The following is a 15852-nucleotide window of genomic DNA, read 5'->3' on the forward strand; positions in this document are numbered from 1 at the left end:
TACTGGAGCATCATGGCGTCCCTTCGGCTTCCAGGCCATCAGAACACAACCTGCACTTGGCTCTTGTGGTTGTGTCCCTTCTCTCGCTTCTCTGGTGGAGCTGATGCAGAGAACCTCTTACTTTGCGACCAGACCCATGCTGTCATATTGGGAGCTAACGTTTTTCCTGTGCAGATGCTGTCTTAAGTTTGTTTCAGCACATATGCACATTACATACGGATTTTAACAAGCCATTCTTGACAGACTCAAAGCTAAGTTTAATACATAAAATGTCCTGTTCACTTAAAAGAAAAAAAAAGTCTGCTTTTTAAATGGACACTATTTTTTTTTTTAAATGGTTGACTTTTTTGTTTGTTATAAGTGACCTTTGTCTGGAATGTCTGAGTAGTTAATACTGTGCTGTTGCAGTGGTGGGTCAGGAAGGCCCGCAGAGTGTTGCTGTAGAAGGGCTCTACAGTACTGACTATTTTTATAAGCTACTGGCGAGGGATGTTTCCAGTTACTTGATACATGCTTTCAGTTCTCTTTGGGGCCATGGCCTACATCTGCATGGATGGATGCATGCATTGCCTAGTCAGCTCCTGCACTGGTGTCCATCTTGACCTCTGCACCACTTGTAGAGCTGCGCCTTTGCTTACTGTCTTCTTCTGCAGCGGCTTGCCTGGAGGGGGATAATTGTCAGTCCATTTGTCCTCCGGTTTCGCAGGCACAAGAGACTGTAGAGTCCATTGATGTAGGGTTCAGGTACACTGGCCAAGACAGAACCCCAAATCCAAGTCAGACTTCTGGTAAGCAGTCATGAGGCTGACTTGTCAGGAAAGTCCATTGAAGAAAATGTGCCCTGAAAGCCGTTTGATCATTTCTGGGGGCTGAGCCGAGCCAAGCCTTTGAATTCCACTTTTGAGCTCCCGTGATAACTGACAGAAGCTTTAGTTTCGAGCTCCCGCAGTAACTCTGAACAGAAACTTTAGATTTGTTTGCACTCTGTTTCGAGCTTGTAACTGGAAGTGTCTTGCACTGTCCAACCTTCTGCGTGGTCACCTTCACACTCTCCAAATTGTGTAACGTGGTTCTCTCCTCTGCTGTACATTTTTGAAACATTCAACAATCACCGTCCTATTTCTATCTTAATGTACTGGATTATGTAGTTTTGTTCTTTTACCCATCTGTTGCTTTGGGCTCCGGTTATTTATAGTAATTTAGGTGTGAGATCGTGAGAACTATCCCCTTCCAGGTGAAAGTTGACACCTGTGGAAAGCTAAGGTTTGGTAATCCCACAGTGGGAGGAGAGCACAGGGTTGACATCCGTCCAACACGATGTGTTGTGCGGCCTTTAGGTTACTTTTACCAAGTGACACTTCCTACCCATTCTTAGTGTTGTCCCTTGGGTTTTGTTCATGTCTGTCAGGCTTTGAAGGTCCGTTTACGACGTGGTGTGTTTTAATGAGAAACTGTAACATGGCCTCCAAGAGTCTTGTGGTTTGTTGGGAAGGTAATTTTAAAGTTTCCTAAAAAGAAAAAAAATTCAATGTTTATAAAATTGTGTAAAAAATAAACTTGTTAACTAATCAATGCATATGCACCCCCCCCCCGTTTTAACTACTTTAGGTTGCTTTTGAGTTTATTTCCTTTTGTAAGTGTTTGCCTGTGCCCCACCTACAGTGCCTGTGGAGAGCTCAAAGAACAACTTACCGGAGTCTTCCTCCATCGTGTGGGTCTCAGGGATCGAACCCAGGTCATCAAATGGCAGCAAGGGCCTCTATCAGCTGAGCCACCTTGCCAACTCCTGCATCTCCACTTTGAAAGTCAAGTTTGATCCCCTTCGCTGTGGGTGATCTCCCTTGCTCCAACTGCCACCCATTCCCACCAAATGGAATGTGTAACGGATTCTGCAACAGTCAGTGTGGCTGACTGAGTCAGCTGTAGACACCCCCAGGCCTTAGGTGCCCTCCTCTTCCTGACTTCTAAGAGTCAGAGGGAGGCGGGCAGGTGGACAAGTCTGTTCGTGTGTAGATGCTGTTCTCGGTGCCAGAAGATTCGGAGGATCCTGTCAGAAGTGAACAAGCTCCTGCTAGGGCAGCCCACATGAGGTACAGGAGTATATATAGTCCCTTCCCTGAGGTCAGGGCTGCACTGGGGCTTCCTGCTTCCTCTCCTCCTGGACCTGGGGGACAGGCATGCTTGCAGCTTCCCAGGTTGCAGGCTGCTGAGATGACATGGAACATGCCACCCAGTTCCTGGTTTGGGCCACTTTGGCTGTCACCCTGGCAACCGCTCACCTGCTTCCCTGGGCTCTTACATGCTAGTCTCTACCATTGGAGGTGGGGTTCTCTTCTGCTACCTCCCCAGCCAACAGACTCTTCCTTGTCTTCTGTGTGATAGCTCCTTCTGACTTCAGACTCTCATCTGGGGCTGAGCCTTGTTTTGTCTCCCGTTGCATTTTGGAGCTTCTAGAAGCTCCACTTTCCCAGTAGATTGGACGAGCAGTGCTTGGCACAGACTTATGTTAGTGTATGTCAGCTCTTAAAATTATGAGACTGCCCTGTCACCCCCACCTCTGACCTCCAACTCAAATTACTTCTGACACTCTGAAGCCTCAGGGAGCAATCTGAGCACACAGGAAGCAGCTGATTCCAGATGCTGCACGTTCTCACTAGCATCCAGGACATCTGGGCATCCAGCTGTTCTTTGGGTTTCTTCTAAAGCTGACCTCCCCAGTTGTCCCTACAGAAATAGCTGCTGACCCTTACCCCTAGCTTCAATCTGTGGCCACCGCTCGCATATCTATCCCCACAACTACCTAAAAAAAACTAGAGTCTGGAATAACACAAGCATGCCTTCAATATCTTGGGGGCTAAGCTGCCCCGTGTCCTAGTGGCCTGAACTCAGAGACAGAGGCCTTGGGTTCCCTGGCAGGGGCAGGAGGCTCTTGGGAGTAGAAGAGCTCTCTGGAAGCTAGCTGCTGTTATAGAGGGAACACGGTGTGTTGGAGATGCCTATGGTGGTTGTGGGACCCACGCCAGCTCCCCCACCACTAATGAGAAATGCTTCCGCCACCCAAGTTTCCTTGGCTACCCTGGGCTCTGAGTTACTGCTGCAGGACAAACAGAAGAGGAGGGGTGGGGTGTCTGCTGGCACAGAGCACACAGGCTTACTCACTTTCCCATGTGCTGCGCGATCTTGCCTGGGTCAGCTATTCACTGTGATGGGGACTAGTTTTGAACTCTAGATGTTTGATGCTCACCTGTAAGTGAAATGGGTCCTGGGGCTGCCCTGTGAAACCCTTGACTTTGGGGTACATTGCTTTAAAGGTTGGATTGCCGACTTATGGTCCTTTCAGTATTGTGGGTATGCTTCCAAGTACTAACAACCAGAATATGAGTTGAGGTAAAGATTGGCTGTGGTTTTGAATCCTTCCACGGTGGTAACACATCACCTTGCCTGCAGTCACTCCTTAAAACAAAACAATGTCTAATATTTCCTATGTTGCTATTGTATAACAACTCACCTTGCCTACGCATAGATAACAACTGGTTTTAATGTGCAAACAACTCCTAAGGAGTGGCATCAACAATGTCAGTGAAACCTAGGTAGCGTTGAAACGCCCCACCCGGTTCCGGGTACTTCCCTGCGATTCCAGATTTCTCTCCCTTATCATCTGAAAGGGTTTTCTGTCTAACATGCAGGGCTCCAGCAGTGACTTGGTGGTGTCACCGGCTCCCTTGAGACCTAGCTCCCAGCTTCTGATGGACTAAGCCTTCGCTTCGCAGGCCATGGAAGAACGGGAGAGCTTGGGTCTCCGGGTGCCAGCTCCCGCCCCTGCTGCTCTTGGGCACTTTGTCTCCAGTATTCATCAGTCGGCGGCGACAGCAGCCCCGCGCAGCCCAGCCCGGGACTTGGCAAGCCCATGCTAGCGCGCGCTCCTCCTCCCGCGGCCCGACCCAACCCTGCGCGTCTCGGAGGTGCGAGCCGGGCGACATCGAGATTCGCCTGCAGTTGGGCGGCTGTGGCGGTGCCCGCAGGACCCAGCCCGAAGCACCCAGTTAGAGGGAGCTCCCGGGAGTTGCCGTAGCGAGGAAGGGGCGGGAGGAGCTTTCTTTTGAAGCCGCGGAGCATAGGCCGGGGCTGGGAGGGAGCGGGAGATGCTGCGGCTGCTCGCAGGTGGGTGTGGGGGGAGCGCGCGCGGCGATCTGCAACAGATGGGGAGACGCAGAGGGTCGCTGGGCCTGTGGGGCGGCTCCGCGCGCGGTGACTGAGACCCGCCCCTCTCCTTCCAGGACACTGATGATCCGCTTGCTCGGCGGCGTCATGTCATTCCCGCCTATGCCTCCGCCGCCTCCGCCGCCGCCCGCCCGGACCCCGGGGGGGCCCGCCGCGCGCCAGCTCTCCCGGAGGCCCTGTGCGCCGCCGGTACCCTCGCCGCCTGCCGCCGCCGCCGCCGCCGCCGCCGGGGAGAAGAAGAAGAGGCCGCCCGAGATGCTGCTCTCCAGCTCTTGGCCCTCCGCCACCTTGAAGAGGCCGCCGGGCCGCCGCGGCCCCGGCCTGGGTCCTGGCACCCCGCAGCCGCCGACCTCAGCACGCGTTCCGCCCCAGCCCTCTCCGGGCCGTGCGGGAACCTCTACCACGTGCTCCGCGCCCCGGCGGGTCGCCTGCAGTCACAGCCCAGCGGGAGCCACTGCCTCGGGGACTTCTGTGGGGGCGGGGGCAGGGCCAGACGACGCCACGCGCTTCTCCTTGAGCCTCACGCCCGAAGCCATCCTGGTCATCCAGAGGCGCCACCTGGAGAAGCAGTTGATGGCTCGGTCCCGCAGGCCCTTCCCCACGCCCTCGGCCGACCCTCGGCGCCCACTGGTCCCCTGTCCCCGGACCAGGACCTCGACCCTAAGGAGGGGCGGACCCACCAGTGTCCCCGACGCGCCTCTGGCCGTGGCTGTCAGCAGCCGCTCTCCCAGTGCCTCGTTAATGCCAGGAGGTCTGCAGGCCACTATGCCCAGCTCGCGCCCCTCCAGCCTGCGCCCGGTGCTCAAGGTGTCGCTGCTCAATGAGAAGCACAAGTACGACGATGAGGAGTACGAGGAGGAGGTGGAGGTGGTGGACGAGGGCCTGGTGCGCAAATGCACCGAGTGGCTGCGTGGGGTGGAGTCGGCAGCCGCCGCGAGGGGCCGTACAGGGCCTCTGGACGCTCTGCCTCACCTGAGCACACTGTGAGCCAGGTGAGCCTGGTGTGACTCACCACTGCCTCCTCCGCCCCTTGCCCACCTGGGCTCTTGTGAACCAGGTAGGCCAGCAAGGGACAGGACCACAGCCTGGAACTTTTCTCTGGTGCACTTAGTCATGGGTGACCCACAGCCCCCTCTAATGCCCACCGCCCACCTGTGCACCGTGCACCGGGAGCCCAGTAGGTCAGCGTGGGACACAGCAGACTTGCCTGACTCCGATGGCTGTCCTCTGCTCTTCCTGCTCCCCCGTGGGGAGGAAGGATCTGTGAAATGCCTTCTAACCTCTCATCCTAAGGAGTGGCCCCAGTGTCCCTCTGCCCCAGGTGGTATCCCACCTCATGGGGACTCTGCAAGCCTGTGACCACCGAGGGTCGGGGGGTCTCCTTTTGTGGAGCCGGAACGTGGTGCTACATTTTATGATTTGTTTCCTTCCAAAATCAGAAAGATGTTGGGTGTTGGAAAAGCCTAGAAAGTCTGGTTAACTTGTAACTTGTACGCCCTGTGAGTGAGCTCTTGTTGCCACAGGATGACCCTGGTGGATTTGTGCTCTGTCTGCCAGCCGTGTAGTCAGCCACCCCACACCCCTGCACTTTCACACACATGCACACGAGAACACTTCCCTCCAGTAGGCACAGGCACACTCATGCCCATAGGCTACACATGCACGGCCCCGCTAGCAGTCATGTGTGCACGCACACATACACAATCACCCGCACATGCCCACGGTAACACATACATCGCCACTCTCACATATATGTGCATTCACGTACATACACCAGTCTCACTCATGGTCACACACGTGTCCCCAGGAGCACAGAACTGTTTTCAAGAGCTGCATCCAGGAAGGAAAACAGGGGTCACAGTTGGCATTTGCTAAGAATGCAGCCTTTATTTGAGGGCACAGCAATGTCTCCCACACTGGCTGAGGAAGGGGTACCGGGGAGGGGAGGTGCATGTGTGAAAGCAAGGCAGGGCAAGTCTGCCCACTGTGGCAGTTAGTCGAGGGGGAAGGAGGAAGTACCTGTGGATGGGGGCAGCTGGCTTTCATCACTGTGAAGACAGGCGGCACAGGGTCTGTAAGCTGTAAATAGCGACTTTTTAAATTTTATTTATTATTTGAATGAAGGGTAAAACTCCTGTCTCTTGGTAGCCACGCCCTCCCCACTAACTAGAGGGTGATTCTTTCTTATTTCTTCTGTGCCTGCGTGGATTTAACCCCAAGGATAAGAAGGAAGTGTTTGTTCTAATCAGATAAGGTTGGTTGTGGGATGCAGTACCTCAGTTTGCTTGTCTGTTACTTATCTTATGCAAGTCAATAACTGGTTTAATGTTTTCGTTAGATTTAATGTGTCGACTCTTAATTGTATTTTAAATCGAAGCCTTACATTTTTAAGAACCAACAACATATTTTCCTTGTGGAGATCCTTGCTCTCTCCGTCTCTGTCTTGTTTCTCTTTCCTTGGCACAAACTTTGTCTAACATGAAGCCTTAGTTTAGCGGGAGCTACGCCAGCCACCAGATGAGTTTAAAAACAAGCCACTTATTAATTCGTCTTTCCTGACCCGAGGTTGAAATCTGAGAAGTAGATTTTCATTGATTTTAAATGATTAGTGCCAAAGGGACAAAATAAGCAATCCTGGCATGAGCAGAAGGGCTCTTGCTCTAGGTAGGACAGCGGAGAGGGTACTGCCTCTGCACCCTAGCCTGGCACAGCGTGGCTTCGTCTCATCGGCACCCAGGGCAGACAACAGTACTGCCCTCGTTCTCTGTCCATCTTCTGGTCTTCGTACCACGCTGTCCATCCCTGCCTGTGTCTGCTCTGACTTCTTTCCTCACCGTCGTCTCCAGACGCCCCTCCCTGATTCCCTTTCCAACCGGCCTCAGTGCAGTGCTAAGCACATTTTCCCTGATTGGTTACTCATAGGGCCTTGTGCGCCTGGTCCTCCACTTTAGAGATGGGGGAGTGTTTGTGTTGGACAGCCGATGACTCTCCCCGTAAGGAAAGGAAGGTCTGTGCTCGCGGGGTCTCTTCATCATTGCTGACGTTCTGAGGACATTTCTATCACTGTGCTACGATTTCATGTTTAAATAAAAGAGTGATTGGATGTGTGTTCTGCTTCTTGGAGAATATAACTGATAACCGTCCACAAAGGAACCTGTGAACACTTGTTAGTCCTCTAAGGTGGTTTCTTCACTGCCTGCCCTCCTTAGGCCCAGGGACTTCTGGGGTCACCAAAGGTCACTACTAGAAATTGCCTGGATTTCTAAGAATTTTAAAAACAAATGCTTTCTAAGCTATTGAACGATGGCAAACTTGTGACAGATCACAAATTCCCACGAGAGCTTATACACTCCTAAAGCTGTTACACAGAACAAGAATGGTCTGCAGGCAGTGAACGTATATTCCAGGAAGACTGTGAAGTCTGGACAGACACCTCCCCTATACATTCAGCAAAACGTTTGCTTCTGCCTATCTGACTTGTAGGCTTTCCCAGCTAGATGTAAGTGGTCCATTTGAGTAATGGCCAGGGTTGCTACCATATCACATAATAAGTGCGGTGTGATATTAGTTCTTGAGTCCATGTGGAAAAGAATAGTGACAGTAAGCTTAAGAGCCGTTCCCTCTTTCTGTCTTATATGTACATGGGAGAGGTTGATGTTCATCCTAGAGGGTAACCGTGTGTGTGGAATGAGAGCGACAATTGTGCGCCAGGCCTGTGGTGTGTACCTGTGAGTTCCAGGGTCGGACTCGATGTGACTTCATCTCCACACCTCGTGTGACACTTAGGGGGTACCTGGCACTTTCACATGGGTTTTGTAAACTAGCAACGGATGCCACAATGCCAGGACCTTTAGTTTTCTGGTTTCCTCTGAAATGATCCCGTTCAGCGTAGGGTGGTTGATCTGTGGGGTCCAAGCATGTTAAGCCTACCATTTGGACCCTTTGCTTTTTGCATGAGAACTTTGTAGTATGCCGTTCAAAGAAAGTGCTGAAGTCAGTCTTCCATCAACGCAAGCAGCACACCGCGTTGGCCTCCGTGCATAGGCTGTTGTGGCTGTGAGAAATCCATCTGCTGGTTACTTAGTCCCTCCCTGTGACAAGGATCTGGCTCTGATAAAGGGGCTTAGAGAAGAACGGGTTCGTTTTAGCTCACAGTCTGAGGGGATGAGGTCCCTCGTGGAAAGAAAGGCACATGTCAATCAAGAGAACAATGCAACCAGTCACACTGCATCTGCCCTCAGGAAGCAGCGAGAGGTAAACACGGCCTGATTTCTCCTTTATTATTATTATTATTATTATTATTATTATTATTATTACATTTTACTTCACCTGAAGTGCCATCCTATGGGATAACACTGCCTGTGTTCCCAGAAGGTGTCCCTTCTCAGCTGAACCTCTCTGGAACCACCTTCACAGACATGCCTCTTAGGTGTCTCCTAGGTGATTCCAAGTTGACAGCTAAACCATCACAACTCCACCCCTTAGCAACCTGACATGGAGATACACACTTCTAAAGGGAACATTCCACCCCTTCCCATAAAGGCTCATTCCATCTAGTAAAATACATATCATGCAAAATCTCCATAGCATCTTCCAGTCCCTACATTGCTCAAAAGTCCAAAGTCTCTTCTGTGACTCAAGGTAAGTCTTAATTTTGAACCTCTATAAAAGACAGTAAAAAAAAGAAAAAAAAAGACAGTAAACAAGTTACATGATTTGATATACAGTGGCACAGAATAAATCTTGTTATTCCAAATGGGAGGGACGGGAGCAAGGCAAAGAAGGATTGGGCCAGAGCAAGACCAAAATCCAGGTGGGCAGACGCTGAGCCCTGCAGTGACGTGCCTGGGATCTGGGCTCAGCTGCCTTGGGTAGTCCTTTCCTCCGGCTCTTCCCACCTGCACTCGGCCCCTCTCTTGCTCTGTCTCCACTCTGTGTGAAGCTTTCCATGGGCATCTCCTATATCCCAGGGTCTCCACTGCAATTTAGACTTCCTCCTCCCTGTGTCACTCAGTGGCTTCTCTGGGCCTCCCTTTAGAGACTCCAATCCTCTTGCACCTTGCCAAGTCTTGGCAGCTTTCTGGAGCCTGGGAGTGAGCGTCTATGGTCCTGTAACTCTTGTGTTTTCCAGGTAGCTGCTGCTAAGATCCATTGCCAGCTAACACGCTGTTATCTTCCTATCACAGCTGGATTGGCCTCTATGCACCTTAGCAAATGACCTGGGAAAACATTTCCTTGGATAGATGTTTTTGAGTCAGAAGACCTTCCAGCAATGACATCAGCTCAGTCTCTCTGTTTAAATAAGCTCGCATTTACACAGCTGGAGTCTACAGGAGTGAGGGCTTTGCCCTCGCTTTCCCTATGGTCCCAGTAGCAGAGCTCCCATCACTCTGGTTTTAATGTTTACTTTTGTGTTTTATTTAATATTTATTTTTACATGTTTTTCTGGCATATGCACCTGTACACTGTGTGTCTGGTGCCTGTGGAGGCTGGAAGAGGGCGTTGGATTTTCTAGACCTGGAGTTACAGTGTGAGCCATCACGTGAGTTCTGGGACTTGAACCTGGGTCCTCTGGAAGAGCAGCCAGTCTTCTTCTTAAGCACTGAGCCATCTCTCCAGTGCTTCCAGTTTCTCTTCAGCACCTGTTTTGTCCATACCCTTCTTGCCAGCATCTTCAAGCTCACCCACTCTTTATTTTCCAAACAGCACATTTTATTAAATCTTTCTGCTGTCTCTCACCAGAGATCTAAGAGTAGTGAGCAATAAGCATTCCACAGCTTGAATGTTATTCTGTCTTAGGAGTCCCCTCCCCACCGAATAACTAAGTCCATTACTTTTTCTCACACCCCCTCTCCAGATAAGATTTCTCTATGTAGCTCTGGCTGTCCTGGAACTCACTTTGTAGACCAGGCTGGCCTTGAACTCCCAGTGCTGGGATTAAAGGCTGTGCCATCCCTTGACGCCCAGCTTCATTACTTTCGAATTCAGCCTCACTCAGTTTTTTTTCAGGTTCAAGGAAAACTACAGTCGGATTCTCTGCCAGAATATAATGTAAATGTCCTCTAATATATTTGAAAAGAATGTTATTATTCTCCTGAAGCCTTATAAACTGGGCCTGCACAGTCTGCATTTCTCTCAGTGCCCTGATCACTGGGCCTCTCACCCAAATGGTTCATTAAACTTTGCCTACAGCAACTGAGGGCTTCTCCAGCCCTTGGCTTCAAACTTACCTTTTCCATTTTCTGTTCTGAAAAAGACAGCATCAGGAAGGGAGGATTTAAGATCACAGTTCAGGGGGCTGGAGAGATGGCTCAGAGGTTAAGAGCATTGCCTGCTCTTCCAAAGGTCCTGAGTTCAATTCCCAGCAACCACATGGTGGCTCACAACCATCTGTAATGGGGTCTAGTGCCCTCTTCTGGCCTGCATGTATTACACACAGACAGAATATTGTATACATAATAAATAAATATTTTTTTTTAAAAAAAGATCACAGTTCAGGTGACAGCAGAAATGGCTTCAGCTGTGGCAGCAGCAGGAATGTGAGTGGCTGGCCAGTCGGGAAGTGGCCGGTCACGTCCCACCAGTCGGGAAGTGGCAGGTCAGTCGGGAAGTGGCCGGTCACGTCCCGCCAGTCGGGAAGTGGCCGGTCAGTCGGGAAGTGGCCGGTCACGTCCCGCCAGTCGGGAAGTGGCCGGTAGTCGGGAAGTGGCCGGTCACGTCCTACCAGTCGGGAAGTGGCCGGTAGTCGGGAAGTGGCCGGTCACGTCCCGCCAGTCGGGAAGTGGCCGGTCACGTCCCGCCAGTCGGGAAGTGGCCGGTCACGTCCCGCCAGTCGGGAAGTGGCCGGTAGTCGGGAAGTGGCCGGTCACGTCCCGCCAGTCGGGAAGTGGCCGGTCACATTGCATCGGTTGGGAAGCAAGTAAGAGAAGGGAGCTGATTCCTGCTCACGGGATAGTGCCACCCACATCCGGGAAGGGCTTTCCCTCAGTTAATCCTCTCTGGAAGTGAGTCTCCTGTGTGTAGCCCACTCCAGCCAGTGACACATATCCCCAGACTTTAGGACGATGTCCACAGATGACTTACCTTCATCAGGACAGCCCCCAGCAGGGCAGAACCCTCCAGCGAGTCCTTTGAAAAGAATGTTATTTCTGCGGGATCCTGTTCCCTACAAACCTAAGGGCTTGGCCTGCCATGGAAATTAACTAATCGACCCCTTACCAAAGCCATTGCTCAGTGTCAGCCGTAGCCAAGTACAAAGACCCGGGAGCTCAGAGGACAAGGCTTCACCAGTGGGGAACATTCACACCCTTAAGCCCAAAGCTCAGGAGGCAGAGGCAGCAAGGTTTCTATGAGTTTGGGCTAGCCTGGGCAACAAAGTGAGATGCTGTCCAGGACCCTGTCTGACAGTTCCAGCAGTCAGCAGAGGGTCATGTGTGGCATCCCTGGGCATCCGCTGTCTGCCTTCTCCCACCCTATGTTGGAGTCCATCCACATGGAGTTAGATTTGGGTCTTGGTGAATCTTTCCACCCCAGAACCCAATACCAAGGGACAGGTCACCACAACCTCCTCATGACACAGCCAAGGGACAAGGCTCAATTTCCGAGCTATGACCTTTGCCCTCAATTTGCAGGCAATTCCTTGGCCCAACTAATAGCTCAGGGGAATGCTATGGGCAAGGTGGCCATTCAGTCATGGCCTCCTTCTGCAACCGTCCTGTCCCTTCTATAAAGCACATGCCCAGAGGGACGCTGAAGTCGTCCCACGAATGCACCCTCAGCAAGCTCCCCACATGTCCTTGTCACCCCATCACTTTACAGCAGAGGGCCAGTCTCATCCGAATTCAGACAGTACAGCCAATGACGACTTCCTTACCTATTGTCGTAAGAGAGCACAGTGAGGGAGCCACTTAGCTATGATCACAAAGGCATGAGCCCCTTACTCCCAGGAACTGCTAACAGATACACCTGGATGAAACCAGCCATCTGAGGAAAAGACACGCAATGCAGGAGGACGCTGGGCAACCATGGTGGAGGTAGTATCCCCAGGTGGACTTCACTCTGTAAGGCAGTGCCTGGGCCCCCACCTGGCTCATTGCTTGGTGCCTTCCAGTCAGGCACATAACCTCCCGCAGTGCCCGCTGCCTCCCAGCTGTGGCGGCCAGGCCGGGCTGGCTCACAATAGGATGATCCTTGCCATGCCCAGTCCTCTGGCACTGCCCCAGGTCGCGGGCCTCGCTGACCACAGCATGTGCAGCTCTGCGACAATGAAGCTAAAGAGCTCTGAGACAATCGCCCCTGTCTGAGTTCTCTTACAGAGCGGTCACACTCGGGAACAATACACACCCGAGGCGCTGAAGGGACAGGGACTTCAGACAAAGATCTTTATCATCAGGGCCGCTTCTGTGTCAGCCCGGGGTCTGTGGAGAAGCAGCCAGAGCAGAAGTGTCATCTAAAGAGACCCCTAGATGTGGTCTCCTCATCCGAGTTCACACGTACGAATGCCGGCTGCCACAGGAAGGTGGGTCCTGAGGACGACGGCATCCACCACACTGTTCTCAGATTTCCTGACCTGGAGGCTCCTAGCGAGTGTCTTCTCTGCAGGGAGAACCCTGTTGACCTTTTAGGGTCTAGGCTGAGGCATCAGCAGCCTCTTAGCTGCATCATGTTTCTGCCCCACAAATGATGGGAACCCTCTCGGGATTTGAGAAAACAGCATCTAGCACATTCTAATTGATGACGGGGACATGGGCTCTCACACCATCGGGGAAGAATACACGCACGGGTGCCCAGGGGAGGCAGATGTCACCCTGTCTGTCACACTTTGTTGTGTGTAGATATCTGGACCAACAAGTGAGGAGCTGAGGGAAGACAAAGGTGTGAACCGCAAGACGACAGGCAGAAAGCCACAGTGCGGGCCAGTTTTCTGTCCGCTTGACGCAAGCTAGAATCATCGGAGAGAAGGGAGCCTCTGAGAATTGAGAAAATGCCTCCGTGAGATTGGGCTAGAAGGCACTTTCTTAATTAGTGTTGGATATAGGAGGGCCCAGCCCACGGTGGGAGGAGCCCCCCTCCATGCGCTCTGCATCAGCTCCGGTTCCAGGTTCCTGCCCAGTTTGAGTTCCTGTCCTGACTTTAATGATGAACAGCGATGTGGAAGAATAAGCCAAGTAAACACTGTCCTCCCCAGCTTGCTTTTTGGTCATGGTGTTTTATCAAAGCAATGGTAACCCTAACTAAGAGGAGCTGGTACCAGGACAGCGGGGTGCTGCTGTGACAGATCTGGCCATGTTGTTTTTGGGAGGCCTATGCAAGGACTTTGGGACTTTGGACTAGAAAAGCCATGGAGCGTTGAGAGCTCAGAGAGCTCTGCTCTGTAAGAGCCTGGAAGATGAGTGTGTTGAAAACTCTGCAGATGATGGAGCCTACACTACTCCAGGTGTGGAGGGTCACATCTGTAATCACAGCACTACTCCAGGTGTGGAGGCACACACCTGTGATCACAGCACTAGGCCAGGTGTGGAGGTGCAGGGCAGGAATCTGGAGGCAGGAGCTGATGCAGACAGAGACCATGGAGGGGGAGGGGCTGCTTACTGACTTGCTCCGCCTGCTTTAAAAAAAAGATTTGTTTGTTTGTTTATGTATTTATCTGATGTATGCGAGTGCTCTATCTACATGTTTGACTCTATACCAGAAGAGGGCATCAGATCCCACTATAGATGGTTATGAGCCACCATGTGGTTGCTGGTAATCAAACTCAGGATCTCTGGAAGAGCAGCCAGTGCTCCTAACCACGGAGCCATCTCTCCAGCCTGTTCAGCCTGCTTTTTATAGAACCCAGGACCACCAGCCCAGAAATGGCCTCACCCAGAATGGGCTGGGCTTTCTCCCTTCCATCAACAACTAAGAAAATGCCCGACAGGATTGTCTATTTATGGTCTGATCTGTGGAGACATTTTCTCCACTGAGGTTCCTTCCTCTTCAAGTGACTCTAGCTAGTGCCAAATGGACACAAAGCTAGCCTGCACAGCAGCTTCTCCAGATCTGGTCTGACGGCGCTCACAGAGATTCTCAGGGGTATGTAGCAAGCCTCCGCAGGCAGTCTCTGTGCTCTGTGGTGAGTGGCTGGTGCTTTGAGGGCAGAGGGAAGGGATGGGGAGGAACTGGGTAGCAGCACAAGGTAACAGAAGGAGCAGTGGGGTAACTGTTTTCCTACCCAATGACTGTCAGTCAGGCGTAAAGGGGGCCCTGGTTGGAGAGCTGGACATCTCCCTGCTGCAGGAGCCCTTCAGGGCTTATGTGCCTGTGGAGAAGGCGGCAAATAGTAAACAATGTGGAAAAATGGTTTAAGATTAGAAGACGTGGGCAGTGGGGGGAGAAAAAGCAGATCAAGTTCCCTTAGGGCCAGGGGAGGGCGGGGCAGGATTAAATTAGGAGCTCCAAGTATTGAGTCACTGGGAAGGTGACCGAGCAAAGATGTTTAACCAGTAACCAACCAAACACCAGGGGAGAGTGGCCAGGCAGAGGACAAGGGGTCAGAGGGCCTGAGCCACAAGCCAGTCTGTAAGAGAGCCTGGGAGGTAAGAGGAGGCAAATCAGAGTCCTGCAGGACCCCACCTGCTAGAAGACAAAGAAGAAAGTCAGGGGGTCACTTGTCCTTGCTGGGGTGTACACCTTGTTAGGAGGCAGAGCCAGAGGGTCAGGGTGCGACTCAGTGGTGAGCACCAAACCAGCACAGGTCTGCCCAGCAGAGTAGCTTGAGATGACCCTGGGGCCCTCACCAGGCAGCAGAGTGTGTGAGTGTGTATTTTAATATTTATTTATTTTATATGCATGGATGTTTTGCCTATGTGTATGCATGTACACCATGTGCATGCCTGGTACCTGGAGGGACACAAGGAGGCACTGGAACTGGAGTTTCAGGCAGTTGTGAGACACCCCTACAGGGGCAACAAGTGCTTGGCTGAGCCATCTCTTCAGCCCCACCCCCCCCCCCGCAACACACACACACATACAGGGTTTCTCTGTATAGTCTGCCCTGGAACTCACTCTGTAGACCAGGCTGGCCTTAATCTCCCAGAGATCCGCCTGCCTCTTCCTCCCGAGTGAGTGTGCCACCACAGCCCATCCCCGGGAGTGTTCTTAATGGCATGGACCAGCTGGAGTGTCTGGGGGACCCCGAGGGGCCATCTTCTCAGCACTTGGCTGGGACAATGCTGGAGTGAGAAGAGGCTCTTCAGAGGCTGAGGGAGCTGGGGTCACGGCAAGCACAGCTCACTGAAGACGTCCTGGAAGGGTAGGGCCCAGGAACATGGCTGTGACCCTCTGCCTGCCACAGGGCTGAGCTCAAAAGTGGTTGCTTCCTCTGTGTTTCCAGATAGAAGAGTAGATACCGCATCACTCGTATTCCACGGTTAGTCTAACCAGGGGAGGAAGGGTTGCTAGCGCAGGCAGTGTGGCGGCTTTCCATGGTTCGCCTGGGTTAGCTTAATGCAATGGATAGCCAGAGCCCAGTGCCAATACCGGGAGGCACTTAGGAGGAAAGATTCCCCCAAAGAGCAAGAGACCTGTAGCTGGGACAACTCAAGTCTCTCTCCAGCCAGACAGCCTGTCCACAGGCCCAGAGGGCGAGCA

At 52.3% G+C, this 15852-nt stretch overlaps 2 protein-coding genes across 3 annotated transcripts in view; both read left to right on the forward strand.

Moving 5' to 3' along the window:
* Positions 1–3864: 3864 nt before the first annotated feature.
* Positions 3865–7288, forward strand: Prr18 (proline rich 18). Of its 2 annotated transcripts, none has more exons than XM_057762117.1 (2): positions 3865–3962; positions 4278–7288. In XM_057762117.1, the coding sequence occupies exon 2, from the start codon at positions 4285–4287 to the stop codon at positions 5206–5208; it is 924 nt and encodes a 307-aa protein (XP_057618100.1). In that variant the 5' UTR covers positions 3865–3962; positions 4278–4284; the 3' UTR covers positions 5209–7288. The 2 variants fall into 2 exon arrangements, with proteins under 2 accessions (XP_057618100.1, XP_057618099.1); XM_057762116.1 differs by lacking the exon at positions 3865–3962 and adding an exon at positions 3976–4161.
* A 1519-nt stretch (positions 7289–8807) lies between these two features.
* LOC130869514 (uncharacterized) overlaps positions 8808–15852 on the forward strand; it is a 66901-nt gene continuing 59856 nt past the window's right edge. The window contains exon 1 of the mRNA XM_057761743.1: positions 8808–8862. The gene's annotated coding sequence lies outside the window, so the exon portion shown is untranslated. The remainder of the gene's footprint in view (positions 8863–15852) is intronic.

This window comes from Chionomys nivalis, chromosome 2, assembly GCF_950005125.1.
Source record: "Chionomys nivalis chromosome 2, mChiNiv1.1, whole genome shotgun sequence".
NCBI lineage: Eukaryota > Metazoa > Chordata > Mammalia > Rodentia > Cricetidae > Chionomys > Chionomys nivalis.

What these genes read in the sequence shown, in the direction of transcription:
- Prr18 (XM_057762117.1), top strand. Translation starts at nt 4,285, where the DNA reads ATGATCCGCTTGCTCGGCGGCGTCATGTCATTCCCGCCTATGCCTCCG.